General features: G+C 48.3%; 1 protein-coding gene across 1 annotated transcript in view; it reads left to right on the top strand.

Annotated features, from left to right (window-relative positions):
- The window catches only part of ARHGEF33 (Rho guanine nucleotide exchange factor 33), a 34,174-nt gene extending 20,254 nt beyond the window's left edge, over window positions 1-13,920 (top strand). Inside the window, exons 9-16 of the mRNA XM_026110455.2 lie at window positions 352-481; window positions 1,614-1,746; window positions 2,342-2,425; window positions 3,343-3,426; window positions 4,216-4,364; window positions 5,262-5,447; window positions 7,919-8,672; window positions 10,433-13,920. Coding sequence (XP_025966240.1) covers window positions 352-481; window positions 1,614-1,746; window positions 2,342-2,425; window positions 3,343-3,426; window positions 4,216-4,364; window positions 5,262-5,447; window positions 7,919-8,672; window positions 10,433-10,570 — 1,658 coding nt within the window. The 3' untranslated portion in view covers window positions 10,571-13,920. The remainder of the gene's footprint in view (window positions 1-351; window positions 482-1,613; window positions 1,747-2,341; window positions 2,426-3,342; window positions 3,427-4,215; window positions 4,365-5,261; window positions 5,448-7,918; window positions 8,673-10,432) is intronic.
- Window positions 13,921-16,483: the final 2,563 nt, after the last annotated feature.

Genomic DNA, 16,483 nt, shown 5'->3' with positions numbered 1-16,483 from the left:
TCCGTTCCAAGACCCAACAGGTTCAGAGTGCTGGTGGGGCTGTGACAGTGGAGCTGCGGAAGTGGGTGGGAAATACAACTTCTCGTTTTGTAGGAAACTGCACGTTAATCTCTGGTATGAATTGTTTTGCCCTTGGTTGCTTGTTTGGTTTTTCCTAAGATCTTTGAAAAAAGCTGGAAACACGTTTGCTGTAGCGTCAGGCTAGAATATCATATTTTGGGGAAAACTGACTCTCCTTTTACGATTTAGTGTCAGATCACCAGGCCAAATACAGTATAACATGATGCTGTCCTTGGGGTCAGCTTTTTTTTTTTTTTTTTTTCCCTAAACTTAACCATTTTTTTGTGGAAGCTAAAAGGCAGAACATCGCTTTGGAGTTGCTGGAGTCAGAAAGGAAATATGTCATCAACCTTTCCCTAATCCTGAAGATCAAGGCCACATTGCAAGGACCAGATGTGAAAAGGAGCACCAAAGAGAGAAGGTATTTGATTTAGTATGCTCTTTCTTTAGTCAATATTCTTCCTGTTTCATCCCCTCACTCAGTTCATCCACACAGAGATATTTAAACATTTAAAGCTTATTTCAAGTTGAAAATTGGAGGCACTGGAAGGTTTTTGCAGGGATTAAAGACATTCCTGCCTGTTTGCTGAAGTAGCATATCCCTGAAAAGCTGTAAATTTGTACAATTCAAGGCAGACATTGAAGTTTCCTCCTCATAGATCAATGTGGTTGACAGGTGCTCACTTCACAAAGCCTGCAAGGAAAAATCACACCAACTATTTTGTTTTGGGTCGTTTCAACTGGATTTGATATATTTGTTAAACTGAATAGAGAAGTTTCATTTCGAGTTTCTTAGCCCCTGAGCCTGCAGATGCTGGGGTCTCTGACCATACTGCTTTTCACACAATGCACTGCGTCCTGGCCGGAGGCATCCTTGGAGTCATTTGACAGAAGCACATTGTGGGACTTTTGGAACATGGGTAAATATGGACTTGGTTAAACAGTTTCACGACAGACACAGTTCAGACTGAAACATTTTGACAGTGCCAAGTGAGTTTTCACTTTTCCTTTTTTTTCCCTGAGAACTTTCCATCTGGCAAAATATTTTGATATTTTCATCCTGATTCGGGATGAAATCAGCATGAAGTGACAGAAAGGCAATGGCACATTTTGACCGGCTCTGCATCAGAAAGGTGGTTTGTTAAAGGGCCCAACAAATGAGGCAATACACAAAGCTGGGGAGCTCTCCTCCAAGCACTCCATGGGATTGCTAATGACCATGATCCTGCTCCGTTAGCCAAAGCAGCACTGGCTTGGGCTTTTCAGTTGTGGTGATTCTGATTAGCTACACAAAGCACTGGAGAAGTCAGTGTAAGAAACCCTCAAAACACTAATAACTCACTGCAAAGGATATCTGCATGTACACAGTGCCTGAAACAGGGCCTCCTGGTCCAGCCAGGACTCCAGTAAAAATGGTTAATAATACCTGTGTATAAAGCAAGCCCATGCTGACCGCCTGTGAACGCAAACTTCAGCAGAACATGTCCGGGGCCTTGAGATTCAATTCAGTGTTTCTGCTCCATGTAACTGGGTCTGATATTCTCTCCCTTCAGTTTCTTCCCCAACTCTTTGCGGTACCTGGTCCAGCAGCACGTCGATTTACTTCACGCTCTACAGGAGAGAGTCTTGAGCTGGCCACGCCAAGGGATCCTAGGAGACATCTTCCTGAAGTTAACAAATGATGAGGTACGTTACAGCCCTCTCTGGGCTCTTCTGCTACGATGCATGACATTGTGCTGGGGTCAGGCAAAACAGGATGTCCCACAGGTGGGCTGAGACAGCGTGCAGCAGAGGGGCTATGCTGTGAAGCTGCGCCTAGGGTAAGCGATGTGCAGTGGCGTGGTCAGACCAAATTCTGTAGCCCCAGGTAAAACAGCACCTTCACAGTCATATTGTGTTGTTCATCTGCCCATGGGCCAGCATCTTCTCCTCAGGGTGAAGGTCTGCCCAGCCCATGGCGAGGGGTGGGACCTTTCCTGGAAGGATGCACCAAATCTGACTGGAGGCTTTTTTGAATTTTAAAAGTGTATATACCTAAAGTTTCTTCCTTTCCAAGCTCCCCAAAGCCATCTGCTACAAAGTTTTATACACTGTATTCAACAGCTGAACCCATTTCATTAAACACACTTTCTTGTGAAGTCCTGAGCCCTGAAACTTTACACAGCTAGGAGCTCTGCTGAGCTGAAGAGTGATGTGGGGGAATAAACAGAGTTTCTTGTTCTGGCTGACTCTGTGGCTAAAAATCTTTCCTAAATTTCCTTCTTTCTTTCTTTCTTTTAAGAACAATTTTCTGGACTACTATGTTGCTTACCTGAGGGACTTGCCAGAATGTATCTCTCTGATCCACGTGGTGATCCTGAAGGAGGTAAACTTCCTTCTGTGTCTGTGCTTCGCAGACACCTAAGTGCAGCATGCATGCTTGCCTCTCCTCCTGTTGTGCCTTCCCACAGCCAGACATCCCTGCCAATCCAGGAATCCATTTGTTCTGTTACCAAATACCAGTTTCCAGAACATTGCCATGGCTGATGGTTGTTAGGACCTACTAAAGGCAACTTTAAACATGTTCACCACTGTGTGTAAACAAAAACTATATCGCTGCTGTGACACAAAACGGTATCTCAGATCAAAGCTCCTGGAAGGCTCTCCTATGCAAATCCTAGAAAAATAAGAGTGTTTCCTGGAAAACAGAGGACTCATTCAAACAGGGAGAAGAGCAGCGAGGTTTTAAGTGCTAGTTTCCTCAGTGAGACAACAATCTCTACTGTTCAGCTTTAGATATTTGGCCTCGCATCCTTGATTCTTAGTTTTAACCTGAGAAGTTAAATGCAAGGGTAGTTTTAAAGTGCAATAACGAAAACAACACTAACTTTCTTCCAAGATACCTTAAATCAAGAGCCTGTCCCATTTTGTTCAGTTCACTTTGGTGTAAACTAAGGCCCTCATTCTGAGAAACAGTGTCTGCCTGGGGTTTCAGTGAAACTTAACTAGCGCACTTTAAACATACACACTTACTTAATTAGGCTGACTGTGACCCATAGATAACCCCTGGACCTGAAGAGTTTCATCCCTGGGACTAGCATTGCTGGTGAAAGGAGTTGCAAATACCCCTTCCAGAAGCAAGATGGGAACTGTTGCACTGTCACGCACAATTGTCACTTGACTATCCTGCTCCCATGAATTGCTTAACTACTCATGGCAAAGCGCTCACTAAACCCCAGAACTATTTGGAAGCAGACATATTTTATGGGTAGGAGTGACTCTGATTTGCTTTCTCTGTTTCAGGTAGAAGAAGAAATCAAATCTGACCTCTACATTCTGTTCTTCCATATAGTCCAGCGAATCCCCGAATACCTTATTCATCTACAGGTAGGGCCCCAGGATGGAAACTGTCTTGTTGAACTCTTATGACAACACATGGCTTTTATCTCAGAGCTGGCTTTTGGACCAGCACAGCCACAAGGCCTCTGGCTAACTCAGTGGGCTCTGTGAACAAACCTTTGAAAGGGAAAGTCAGCTGACTTTCCCTTTGTTTTCATTTTTCATCTGCAACTTGTTTCTGTTTGCCAGTTCCCCACTGAGTCTGACAGGACCAGTCTCTGTCCCCCGGGAACCCCAAAGCTGTGCTGCCTGCTGCTCGGGGAGACCTGCAGGCCAGAGATGGGGCACGCTTGCTGTGTGCTGAGCTCTTGCAATAGAGCTGCCCCCTCTGCTGAGTGATCCATATGCCTGGGAGCTGAGAGAGAGCTGCTTCTAGGGGCAAAGGACCTTTCCTGTGCAGAGCTGCCTGAAAAACAGGCTGAGTTCTGGTTTGCAGGAAGGTTATTTGAATTGTACTGAAGCATTGCAGACAAGGCAAATACCAACACAGGAGCAAAGCCCAATAAAAATCAAAGGAGAACTTGTTTATCCAATTTTGGGTTTATCCAATGCTAGACTCCACCACTGCACCTCCCACACCTCCAGTATTTGTACTGGAAGAGCAGCAGACAGGCTCTGTCCAAGTCCCCCAGAAACTGGTGCTGCCTGGGAGAGCTCCCCCAGTGCCCAGGCAGTGCTGTGTGCACTGCAGAGGGCCAGGCCATGGTCCCGATTGTACCTTCTCCCTAGAAAGGGTTAGGACACCCTCCAAACAGCCTGCTCTCCTCTGTGCCCCAGAACGTCCTGAAGTTCACGGAGCAAGAGCATCCTGATTATTACCTGCTGCTGGTGTGCGTGCAGCGCCTCCGGGTTTTCATCTCACACTACAGCCTCCTCTTCCAATGCAACGAGGACCTGCTCATACAGAAGCGCAAAAAGCTGAAGAAGTAAGCACAAAATCACCTCATTCTCTCTATCACCAGGGAAAGGGTGGTGTGGGGGCAGCCCAGAAACGTGGGGTGCAGGTCCAGGCAAGATCAACAGGCACACGGCTCTGTTGAAGTAGAACACAGCCCTTTGGTTATGAATGCTGGGGAAGGCCAGCTGTTGGCATCTGTCCTCCAAACTGAGGTCAGACTTGGGGTGGGCCCTTACTCATAACTCAGAGTGAAGGGAAGTTCAGTTTAACCCTAAACATAGCTGCCATGTGTTTTATCGGAACATTTGATTCCTTAAGCTGATAGCAAAGTCACTCACCGCTGGCAGAATACAGGGGGGTTTAGCTGCTTCAGCAGCTCAGGGTCCTGGGGAAGTCCAAGCCTGTGGTCTGAAGCCCTTACAGGCTACAAAAGAGATCAAGAGCGAATGGCATTACCTTATCTTACTGGGGGAGTGGGGTGGGGGAAACAAAAGCCTCCCATAACTTGTTTGAGATGAACTGTGGCAGAATAGATACTGAACCTAGACTGCTCTATTCTGGTTCAGGAGTCTTCCCTGAAATCAGAACTTTTTTTTTAATCAAAACCTGGTTGTCTTTGCTCCTTGTGATGATTCACTGGGGCAGTAGGACAAAGGAAGAAAAATTGCAGCAGTGCTGCTTTAGATCAGACTTCAGGGAAGCTGCCCAACATGGAGGGTGGTAAAGGGCTGGAACAGCCTGCTGGGGAGGGACTGCTATCATGAGAGCTAGTAGGAACAGGATAGAAAGACTACTGCCTATGACAGACTAGGTGCAATGGGTCTTTCCTTGGGTGGGAAGAGGTGCGGGGGAATATTAAGGTCCCTCCCAGCCCTTTTTTCTGTGATTCTACACGCTCGTGCTCATTCCCTGCCTTATTTCTTAGCACGACGATGGATTTCTCCTCCCTCAGGTCGTCCCTGGTGAAGCTGTACAAAGGTCTCACCTCCCAGTGTACGAGCCAAGAGGTTTCTCCAACACCAAGCGCAACCTCTATCCGGGACAGCGGGATCCACTCCGAAGAAACCATACAGTCGTTCCCACCAGCACCTTCCTCTGGCACGACAACCCCGTAAGCCTCTTGTCCTAGCACAAGGCTGTCAAAGTAGGCTGAAAACGCTCTCCTCTCCCATACTAAGCCAGTGAGACTAGGCAGTAACAGACTGTCACCTCCAAGGCTACTCCCCCAGGGATACATAGCAAGATGAGGGGCTGGCTCCTTCCTGCCATCCACTATCACGTAGCTTACAAGCAGGCAGCACTTCAGAGCTCCACCACAGGCTGCCAAAGCTATCATTAGCTGCTAGCCGTCCTAATGGAGCGTGCGGGGAGGGATGCATTTGTGCGAGGCTGGCAGCACGGTGCACAGCAGCACTCTGAATGATTCACTGAGTGGCATGTTAAAAGAGCTAGGCAACATGACCGAACAGGAGGTTTCAAACTAGCAAAAAAAAGGGCTTTTCCACACAGCATATCATTAAACTATGGGACTCACTGCCACAGGATGCAAGTGCGAATGGGTTCAAAAAGTGACAAGACTAACTTAAGGAAGACAGGGCTACCGGTGCCACTGCAATCCCTGGCCATCCCTAACCTATTGATAGGTGCCAGCTGAGAAGACGATCAGAGAAGGAACATGCTAGGCTTGCCTTATCTCTTGTTTCAGCATACCAGGCTGAATGAACCTGTGGGCTACTCTTTTGGAAACTGTCCCTGCAGGCAGAATGACTTTTACCTTTACAACTGTCTAGGCTAGGTGCTGCCTAGGGAGACATGTGGGTTCACTGATCCTAGAGCACAGTCCCATGAGTTCCTGGATCCATACTGTATAGCAACAGCTCATTTAGAGAAGTTGCCCCTTTATTTTTTCCACTGGGAACCAGAAATATTTGATGTGACCTGGCAAATGTCTGTCACCTAAATAAGTAGAGATGCACACACAGAATCACAGAAATACTTGCTGAAAGGGGCCGCTGGAGCCTCCATCCAACCTCCTGCTCAGAGCAGGACTGTTGCCGACATTAGATGAGCCGTGGCTTTATCCAGCCCCTGTCTTGAAAAGCCTCTGAGGATGGAGACCCCCACATATCTCACAATCCCCCTAATGATTTTTTTTCTTCTACTGTTCAGCCTGAAACTCCAAAGCCACAACTTGTGGCTGTTGTGCTTCATTATATCGTTTGATACTACAAAACTTTGGCCCCACCAACTTTCTGAATGCCCTTCAAAGTAGTCGTAGAATGTTATTAAATCAATCCTCAGCCTCCTTTTCACCAGACCACCCAAGCCCAGCTCCCTCACCTCACTGGTGCTGTGCTCCAGGGCCCTGACTGCCTTGGTAGCCCCCACCAGCCCCTCTCCAGTTTCCCCGCATCCCCCCTGAACCGGGGGACACAACATTGGACATGATCCAGGTGGGGCCTCACCAGCACTGAATAGAGGGCAAGTAATAATTCCCCTGACTCTGCTGGCCATGGGGCTCCTAACACAAACCAGGCCAGGGTTTGTCTTGTCTGCGATGAGCGCGCACCGCCGGCTCTTTTTCACCCTGGCATAACCCCAAGTTCACAGCAGAGCTGCTGCTCAGCCCAAATCTCCCAGCCTGGCCTAATGCATGCAGTTATCCTGCTCCGGGGTAGAGCTCTCCAGGTCTCCTCCTTCAACATCACAAGGTTTTTCTTGGCCCAGTTCTCAAGCTGACTAAGGCCCCTCTGGACTGAAGCACTGCTGTTTGTCATGTCAGCCACCTCCCTAGCGTAGCGTCATCTTCAAATCCTCAAATGCTGCACAGGCATTCCCAAGCAACACAGGCTCCAGCTGCTGCAATAGCTGCTGCCAGCACGCCTGCATGGACGGCCTGAAATTAAGTCAGGATCACAGCACAGCACGTACGCAGGAGTATGAAAAGTGTTACTGCCTAGCCCCAGACCCCCTCCTTTTTCACCAGAAGGGAGGGGTTACCCAGACTCCCAGCGGTGAGCATAAAATCATTCCTTCCCCTGCCCCATTCATTATGTCCCCAGTGGACAGCAGCATTACTTCCTTAACTAGGGTTTTGTAAGTGCAGGGAGGTGCGTACCTAGTGCCTCCCCGAAGCAGGACTCCCCGCTGACTTCCCTGGCACACATGGAGGGTAGCAATTCTCCAGGTACCCTCAACATTTTTCCAGACAGAATCACCTCCCCAAGACAGGCCCCTATATTACAGAGAGGGAAAGGAAGGTGAAAATCCAGAATGGGGATGAACAGGAAAGAGAAGGAGCTGCCAGACCCTGCTCTTGGTTTCCATCTGTTAGGTGGTGTAGAGCTCGAGTGACCCAAAGCTACTGGACAAGCAGTCCTACCCCTGCAGGTTTGCTCCTGCTAATTCATCTAGACAATTTCTATTAATGGCAGCTGTTAATGTTCTCCAAGATACTAAAATACCTTTGGGTATTAAAAGCAAGAGGATGGGGGGGGGGGGGCTTGCCAGGCTGTCTATCATCCTTTTGTACTCCACTTCCTTCTGGGTTTTTTTTGTTTTGTTTTGTTTCCGATATTTAAGGCATTTGATGCCCCAGATGAAGAAATCCCAGCCAGCTGTGATGGAGAACATCCAGGCTGTAAAGCCCCCCGACTGGGAAATGGAAAGTAGAAAACATGAGAGGCCAGAGAACATCCTTGCATCCTCTCAGCTCACGGAGCAGGAACTCAAGGCTCTGACAGCCCCCTTACAATCTATCCCCGAAATGGAGTATGAAGCACCGCCAGCTGACGCGGTGGGAAACACTGAGAGAGCCATCAGGACCTCTGTGGAGCTGCTGCAGGATGCGAGGAACTTTGCGCCAAGCTATGAAGAGTTTGACTACCCTGGGGAAGTTTTCACCCTGCCAGGCCCCTATGAAGACGACGCCTTCCAAAACCTTGCTCTCTTTGAGAATTGCTCCCCAGCCTCTTCCGAATCCAGCTTAGACATTTGCTTCCTTAGGCCTGTTAACTTCACGTCAGAACCGGAGAGGACAGATCATGCCTTACAGCCATTGCCTAAGAGCTGTACTCCCGTAAGCAGCAGTACTTACAAGCGTGAGATGTTCCACAGCAAAGGCAAGCAGCTGAGCAGGTCCCTGAAGGAGCTGCCGAGGAGCGCTGAGGGCGTGAGCGCCAGACTCTACAGCACGAGGAGCAGCAGTGGGAGCCGGCTGCAGCAGAAGCAGGAGAGAAATGTCCAGCCTCACATGATCTCAGCTTCATCTCGAAGCTCCCAAAGGAGCTACTTCCCCCCACAGAGAGGAGCGGGTGAAAAACAGAGCTTTTTGGAAGTAAGGAGGCTAAAATAGGAGGAGAAAAGAAAGGCACATGGTGGTGCAGAAGCAGCAGCAGGAGAGAGATCTGAGATACAGTTAGGGGAGAACATGCCAAAATAGCTTCCAAGTCTGCACATCCAAAGCCCTCATCTGCACGTACATATCCAAGGGAGAGACAAGATGCAGGACAGCTCCTTTTCACACATATTTCCTCCAGGGAGAAGCATGGGCTTGAGACACGCAGCTGGCTGAGTGCAGGGCTAGATCACCCTGGAGACAAGCTAGGCTGTCATGTCTCTTTAGCTGTCACTGAGCTCTCCTTACGAGTAAATGTTGTATCTGATCGGGGCCTTGAGGTATGAGCAAAGCTGTTTGAAATGAGTGCTATAGGTTGGCACTCAGTTAAAAAGATGCCCTTTCACCTGCTGCGAGAAGGAGTGCTGGGCTAAGAAATTTAGGATCAGATCCTCAGCTGGTGTAAACCAGCATGACTCTGCCAAGTCAGCCCATTTGCACCAACAAGGATCTGGTCCATGGGTTTTGTTTCACCTGCATTTGCTCTGTGACCCTTGGAGCCATGCTGAAGTCTCTGGGAAAACAGACAGAGCCCAGCAACTGCGTCCCTGTCCCTCAGACAACTACTGGCATGGCAGGCGGCACTCCAGCCCTGCAGGGACAGCAGGCCTCGCAGGAACAATGTTCCTGCAGTTTGCAGTGCCTGCTCAGAGTCAGCTTTGACCTGGAGCAGCCAGGGGAGAAGGCATGGATGAATATCCCTGTGCCCTTGAGGTCTCCTTGGGAAGAGGCCTAGGTGCTAGGTTAGTGCCCTCTCTGCAGCCTGGAGAAGCACTCTCCTGTTCTAATGAGGCAAGGGATACGAAGGCTGCAGGTGCAGATGATGGGAGAAACATTCCTGACAGCCTCACTGAAAAGGCAGCAGGGAAACCTTAAAGAAAAGAAAGAGAAAAGCCTAGCGAGTGGAGGTGGTGGAGAGCTGAGCAGGGGAGCTGAAGCAGAGGGAGAAGAGCTGTAGGGACACAGCCCACCCAGAAAAAAGAGCCTGCCAGCTGCTTGGCACCCGCCTGCACAGAGCAGGGTGCAGATGGGAAGTTAGGCCAGAACAGCTGCTGTGTTGGCTACAACCTCTGCAGGACATGGTCTCCTCCAAAGGAGACCACTGCAGCAGTGGTAGGCTGGACTGGAGAAAAAGGGGCCTGTCCAGAGCCACACTGAGAGGGACTCAGCCATCTCCTGAAAGGGGGAGAGGAGATCTTTCAGTGGCACATTTACCACAAGGTGCGTGTGCTAACGAAAGTCTCTTGCTCCACAGATATACAACCAGGGAGCAGCAGAGCCAACAGAAGAGTCTCTCCCATCCCATCAGCTAGGGAAGCCTCTCTCTTCTAAGGTAAATGGAGTTCACAAGTGAAGAGGGGGCGGGAAGGACCTGCTCCTTCAACTCCTCACGCTGGCTTGCTCCCTCATTGACCAAGGAAGGGGCTAGCAAGGCCTCTCTGCATAAAAAGGTTAGTGAGGAAGGCTCCAGTTCCCTCTAACCGTGCCTCTCCACTCCTCTGCCACTGCCCCGGCTTCACAGCCTGCAGCAAGCTCTGCAGAGGTGCCAGTGCTGCCGAGGCCCGAGGGATGTGTTGTCTCCCAGCCTTGCCAGCACCTCATCACACACCAGGTCCCTCCTAGCACAGAGAGAGAGAGAAAGAGAAAGGGACAAGGACGTGAGGTTGCAAACGCTGGTTAAATTGTCTTTTCCCTTTTAGGAGCTCCATGCAGAAGACAACACCAGGTTCTGCCAGAAGGATGACAATGAGCAAACATCCTTCAGCGACCACAACCCGCGGCACGAGCCCAAGGGGGGTTTCCGGAGCTCCTTCCGCAAGCTCTTCAAAAAGAAATAAGCAGCCCCAAGAGAGGCAGGCCACAGCCTAAGCGCGACAGTGCTTCCCCAGGTCCCTGAGGGTGGAGACAGACAGCAAGGCCCTGAGATCCCCCCCCTTGACTAACACAGTAGGTGGAGGGGTGGGGGAGAGGAGACGGTCACGGCTGCCTCACAAATGCAGCCTGCTCTTCCTAGCACAGGGGAGGGCCAGGCGATGGGTTGAAGCAGAGCTCAGCCAGCAGGTCCAGTAAGCACAGGAACTTGCTAGCTTTCACCCCTGCCTGACTTGAACTTAACTTTCCTTGGAGTTTTGGAAAGCTTTGGCCAAATCCCAATCTCTTCTCCTCCCCCTCATCCCCCGATGTTGCTTGATTTCCCATACCTCTCTGCTCTTCCCAGTTCAAACCAAGCCTAATTTGGGCTCACCCACAACAGAAAGGTTTTGTCTTTGCAGCATTTGCATCCTGGCCAGAAGTCTGAAGTTCTCCTCTTTCCCGCACGTTCTAAAGAAAACCCATCATCAAGATATTTTCCAGGAGGCCAGCTCACATTACCCAGCTGGGTTGAGGAGGTCTGATAAGAATCAGCTGAAGCACCCAGGCTTTGTACTGCTTAGCTAGCAGCATCCTTTCTTTCGGACTTCCATCACTCCCTGAAATCTTGCTCTACCTTTTATTCGATGTGTTGTTCCTTGAATTGCCTCCTACCATACGAATCTCTACTCTCACTGTCAGGATCACCTGTATCTCCAGGCAGGTGGCATTGGTTGAGTCCAGGGCCCACCACAGGAGACAAAGACTCTTCTCCACTCTCTCCCCACCATGGACCGATGCAGACACTGACACAGTCAACCAGCGTCCTGGCTCCTGGTCTGTAATACATTTTGAATACTCTTTGCTAACTCTCTTTGGCCTGACACCTCCTTACAAGCCCCAGCATGTGCAGTACCCTGCTTTGGAGCAGCTCTTCCAGCTAACATTGAGGCATCAGGGCAGGAAAGGTGATGGTGCCCCACGTTCAGCGTCACAAGAACTCCTTCTTGTGCAACGATACTCTTCCTCCCACAACAAAGCCACGAGCATGCCCTCCCCACATCTCGATGTAAAAAACCGTTAGCAATGCTGTTTTCTATAGAAGACTAGATTGTAGCTTTTGTTAAAACAACAATATGGAGGGAACCATAGCCCTTCTAGTGCATTCTCCACGCCACACCTCAGCAGCAAGAGCAACTGATCGCTCAGGGCTGTGACATCAGCTGGAGCTGGGGCATGCTGAGGGCAGCTTCAAGAAGAAAGGTGGTTTTATCACCCTCTTTTGGCAGGGTTGGGACGCTGGTCTGTCATCTCACCTGAAGAGGCCATGAACCGTCTCAGCAGGGCCAACGGCAACCTCCTGGGGGGCAAGGCTGTGAGATGAGGGGCTTGGCATGCCAACACCAGTGCAGGGGGACTGAATCTGGTGCCCGATGGCTCCCCACCCGGTGGGGCAAAAAGAAGAGCACCCACCATGCTGTACGGCTCTCCCGGAAGCGGCAACGCTACAGGGAGGGCAGGAAGCCAGCGTCCCAGGCTGCAATGGCTAAACACCAGCGGCAGACCCAGGGCCTGCAGCTCTTCAACAGTGCCGGCTGACCTGCAGTTATCGAACCTGCTTTTCCTCCTCTCGGGGAGGGGAAGAGGTGTGTGTGAAAAGGGGTTTTAACCCAACCCAAACAGAATCTGTCTTTTATCTCAAAGCTTTTCCAACGTTTCAAGAAAATGACCAAGCAAAGCCCTTGAGATTAAAATGTTTTGGCCAAGCAAAACGCTAGAGACTAGAATGTTTTAGCCAGTGCCTGCCCCATATATTTTACTGGACCCAAAATAGTTCCCCAAAACCCACCTCTCCTCCTTCCAAAGGGGGAAAAAAACCCAACTTATGCTAGATTTTTTGTGTGTGTCTTTTGGAAACTATTCCAGAAAAATTTTTTTTGTTTAAACAAAAAAAAATGACAAAAAAAAAAATTCAATCTCTTTCTCTCTCCCTCGCATCCTCATTAAGTCACAAATTCCCTGGCCTTTCTTACCCAGCACTGCTCCACGCTGACCAGCCATGCATCAGCAAGACACTCCTAGGACTTAGCAGCCCTCAGTCAGACAGCACAGAGCCAGGATAGCCTGTACGTAAGAAGAGCCAGATACCTGTAACTGAGGCATCAATGAAGCCTATTTGTTCTGCAAAGGAATCAGCCACAGCCAGACCTATTTGTTTGTCCATGGAACCAGAGTTTTATGTATACAAGACACGTTTCCCTCCCCAACATCATCCCTGTCCAGTCATGCCAAGATGCGGGCAAATGTTTTGGGAAAAAGGATGACGAAAGGAAGGAGGAGGAAGGCAAAGGGCTGGGAACATACTCAGAGGACCTGAGAAGAGGCACAGTCTAGGCCAGTGGTGGGAGGTAAAAAGAAAGGGTTGAGGAGTCAGCAGAGCCAAGTGCAACTGCCCATCTGCATGCAGAGCACTCAGAAGCATGAGCCTGAAAGCCATACACATGCTGTGCCTGCTGCACGGGCTCTTGGGAGCGCTGCTAAGCACAGGCCTGCCCGTATCACAGGCGGGTGCTCAGAGGCCAGTGATGGGAGCTGCTACTCAGATCTTTCTGTGTCATCTGGCTCTCCCATTTCTGCACGGACAAAAGCAAAGCAGGGAACCCTTTCAGCGACACCAGACATCCCATCTGTTGGGAGAGAAGGCTGACTATGCAGTGTCAGAAGCTGGATGAGGAGAGGGTGGTTTGGAGACCTTGGTAACTGTGGGCATAGTGAGAATGTCCTAGCATGGAGAGTTGCTATGTGGATTTTTAAGGTTTAGCTTGCTGTAATACACTGATGCTGCCAAGGGCTCTGATGTTCATGTCTTTGTGTCTCACACACAACCAGACTTCTATCTTTCATTGCACAAATTTGCTCCTTGCACCTGCCAGGCAGATGCCAGGGCAGAAATAGGGACAAAAGGGAAAACCTACCTTGCTACATCTCCTGAGTGAAGAAATCCTCCCAGAGTGGCAGACCCTTGCTTGTAAAATGCACATGGATTTTAGCTTCTGTCTTACTGATTTAAGGCATGGTGAGACTGATGGATATTATTTCTTTCTGCTCCTGTGTGAGTTCTTACTTCCGGGCCTACACTTATCATTTGAGATGTCCTGAATCTTTCCTTGTACCCGCTCACAATCTGCAAAATGTAAATAAAATGAGTGAATGATGCTCAGTACCACAACAGAAACACAAAGCCTCTTGTAGGATCCAACCCAACCTCATCTTTAGTATGTGTGTGTGCTCTCCATTATTTTTCTTCCTGTGCCAAATAAATGTTGCTTTTAAATAATGCTGTAGTCTCTTTTGCACTGAATCAGCCATTAGGTTGTGTCCATTAAAAGGAGAAATACATGTTTCTCAGGTCTCTCTCCAAGGCAACATTACTTAAAAAATCCTGTTCCCCTGCCCACACATGGAGTCACATGAGAGGATGGTGCTCCCAAACACCTGGTTCCAAGCCTCTTTCACCCAGCACTCGGCTGAAAAGCTGTCTCCTTCCTGGCTTCTAGCCATGATCCTACTGTTAGTGCAGCTCAGTGTGACATTTCTTCAGTGCTCCCCTCCATCTCCTTTACTCCTTCTGCTGTTTCTGTTACAGATGACTCAGCCTTCACAAAAAATCCCACCAGCCTCCTCCACTCACATACATGCCACCGTAATTTCAACTATTCAACTCCACAAGAGATCTTATTATCTTCTGGTCTATCAAACATCTGTCACATACCAAGTTTCTTCATGATTAATTCCAATTCCGACTATCAACACTGTATACGCATCTTACCTTTGCCACATTCTCAAAAGGTCCAAAGCAATGATACCACAAACAGGGCAACTCAGTCCGTTGTGCTCACGCTTCCTCACGTCACGCAGCACGTCAAGCCTGCCTAATATTGCTCCTACTGCTCTGTAGCACCTTGCAGTCCTGCACAGCTCAGGGACAGTGGTCTCAGTGATTAGGAGCTTGGTTGGCAGTGTTTTGTATTTCCAACCCAAAATGCAATTTTACGTCTGTGCAAGTCTACTGGGGTGTTTCCTGCTCAACTCCCTTTTCACCATAAGGATGCAGCACGTGCCTATCAGCTGGCAGGGAACCACCAATTTCTGCGATGGCTCCCTAGAGGACATGTCATCATGCCTGTAACTCTTCTAGATTACCTTTCCACAGCTCTATTCCCTGATTAAGGCAGCCATCCTGAATCTCCTCAGATTATAACTTTGGCTTTTAGAGGTGGCCCAAATGTATCTTCTCACCACTTCATTACTCTAAGTCAGCAAAACAGAGCATACTTCCCAAAGTTTATATAAACTCGGCACCTTCTCCTACTTTTTATCCAGTGAGGCAAATTTTTATGGCTTCCTCTGTTTGATCTTAAAGTATTTTCACCTCACTACAGACTATGGCAATACGCCCTGGCAAAAGCACAAGGATTTCAACAGGTTCCACTGAATCCAGTTCTCCTCTCCAAACTCTGCACAGAAAGTTTTAGGGCCCTTTGCTCACACATGAACAGGTGAGGAGCTGCAGCAAGGATAGTACTTACTGTCTCTGGCTGTTGGGGTTTCAGTTTCATTGCTTATGGGGGTTCTGCAGGGGGGACTAGGGAGAGGAGGCTACCAAGAATATCAAGCAGCTTCTACTTATGAGTGCTTTTCATTTATTCACTCTGTTCTTTGAAAGCAGGTGTCTAATGCCAGATACAAGTTACGAAAGATAATCTCCCTTTATTTACTGTGATCTGATTCAACAAAGAGACAAGATGTAGGTTCTTATACGAAACAAACTACCCAGAAGATTCATACAGCCAAATCAAGAGACAGTATTTACCCATGAACTAGAGATCCTTTGATGCAGTAAGTTACAAAAGAAAGCTGCAGAGCTGGATTAACACCTACAATGAACAATCCTGTGGCAGAGAACACCACAGTTCAAAGATGCTGTCGCTCTCAGGAAGCCACTTTGTTTCCCTCATTGTACATATATCTTGCTCACTTGTCTTCTACTCCATATGGTGCTGCTGTTCAGAAGCTATTGCATAATTTAACATTTTACTATTCTAAGCAATACCTACATCTGTAGCGACTCACAAGTGTCCTTAACTTAAAGTGCACAGTATTAAGCTTAAGGCAGCCAGTCTCAGACTACCAAGACTCTCATTGTATCTTACATATTCAAAAGTGTACACTTCCGGGATATGTAAGGCATTTTTTATTTTTAGAACATATCTTTTAATGCCAAAAGGTAACAGCCACTATTAAATTTTCACTTAAATGCAATCCGAATACCACTGCAGACACAGCATACAAAGATCACCTACAGACAGTTAGGTACACAGGTCATAAGATGTGCCAGGTAAAGTTTACCACTTTTCTCTTTCTGCTTTTTTCTTTTTACATCTGGACTGACATAGCTTTTAACATTTACTCATTTTGGCAAGTAACCATGCCATTAAACAAAGGCAAATGTACACATATACCGGAACAAACTTATTGGAACCTAAAATTTGCTCATTTCACAAACAGAAAAAAGCTCATTCCCAAGTAGATTCAAACAAATTTGTCCAAAACGATTCCAATATCACGCGACCCAGATAGTCTACCTTTCTTCTTAAAAAAGTTACAGATGCTCTTTGATAAAAGGCACATTTGGCAGCTACTAAAATTGTCATGCATCTGGCACATTTTTAAATTTTTTTTTCCCTTTCAACCTTTCAGCCACTGGAACATGATTTCACAACTGCTTGCTAGAAAGTCAAAAAAGTGACTTGCCCATTACTTCGCTTGCCTTACAACGCTGCAGCAGTTGGCCGCTTAATGCACTATTTTTCATTAAAGGCAAAAGGGAAATTTGCTCA

Source organism: Dromaius novaehollandiae, chromosome 3, assembly GCF_036370855.1.
Source record: "Dromaius novaehollandiae isolate bDroNov1 chromosome 3, bDroNov1.hap1, whole genome shotgun sequence".
NCBI lineage: Eukaryota > Metazoa > Chordata > Aves > Casuariiformes > Dromaiidae > Dromaius > Dromaius novaehollandiae.
The sequence above is the reverse complement of the archived record's forward strand: the minus strand, read 5'-3'. Positions and strand labels throughout refer to the sequence as shown.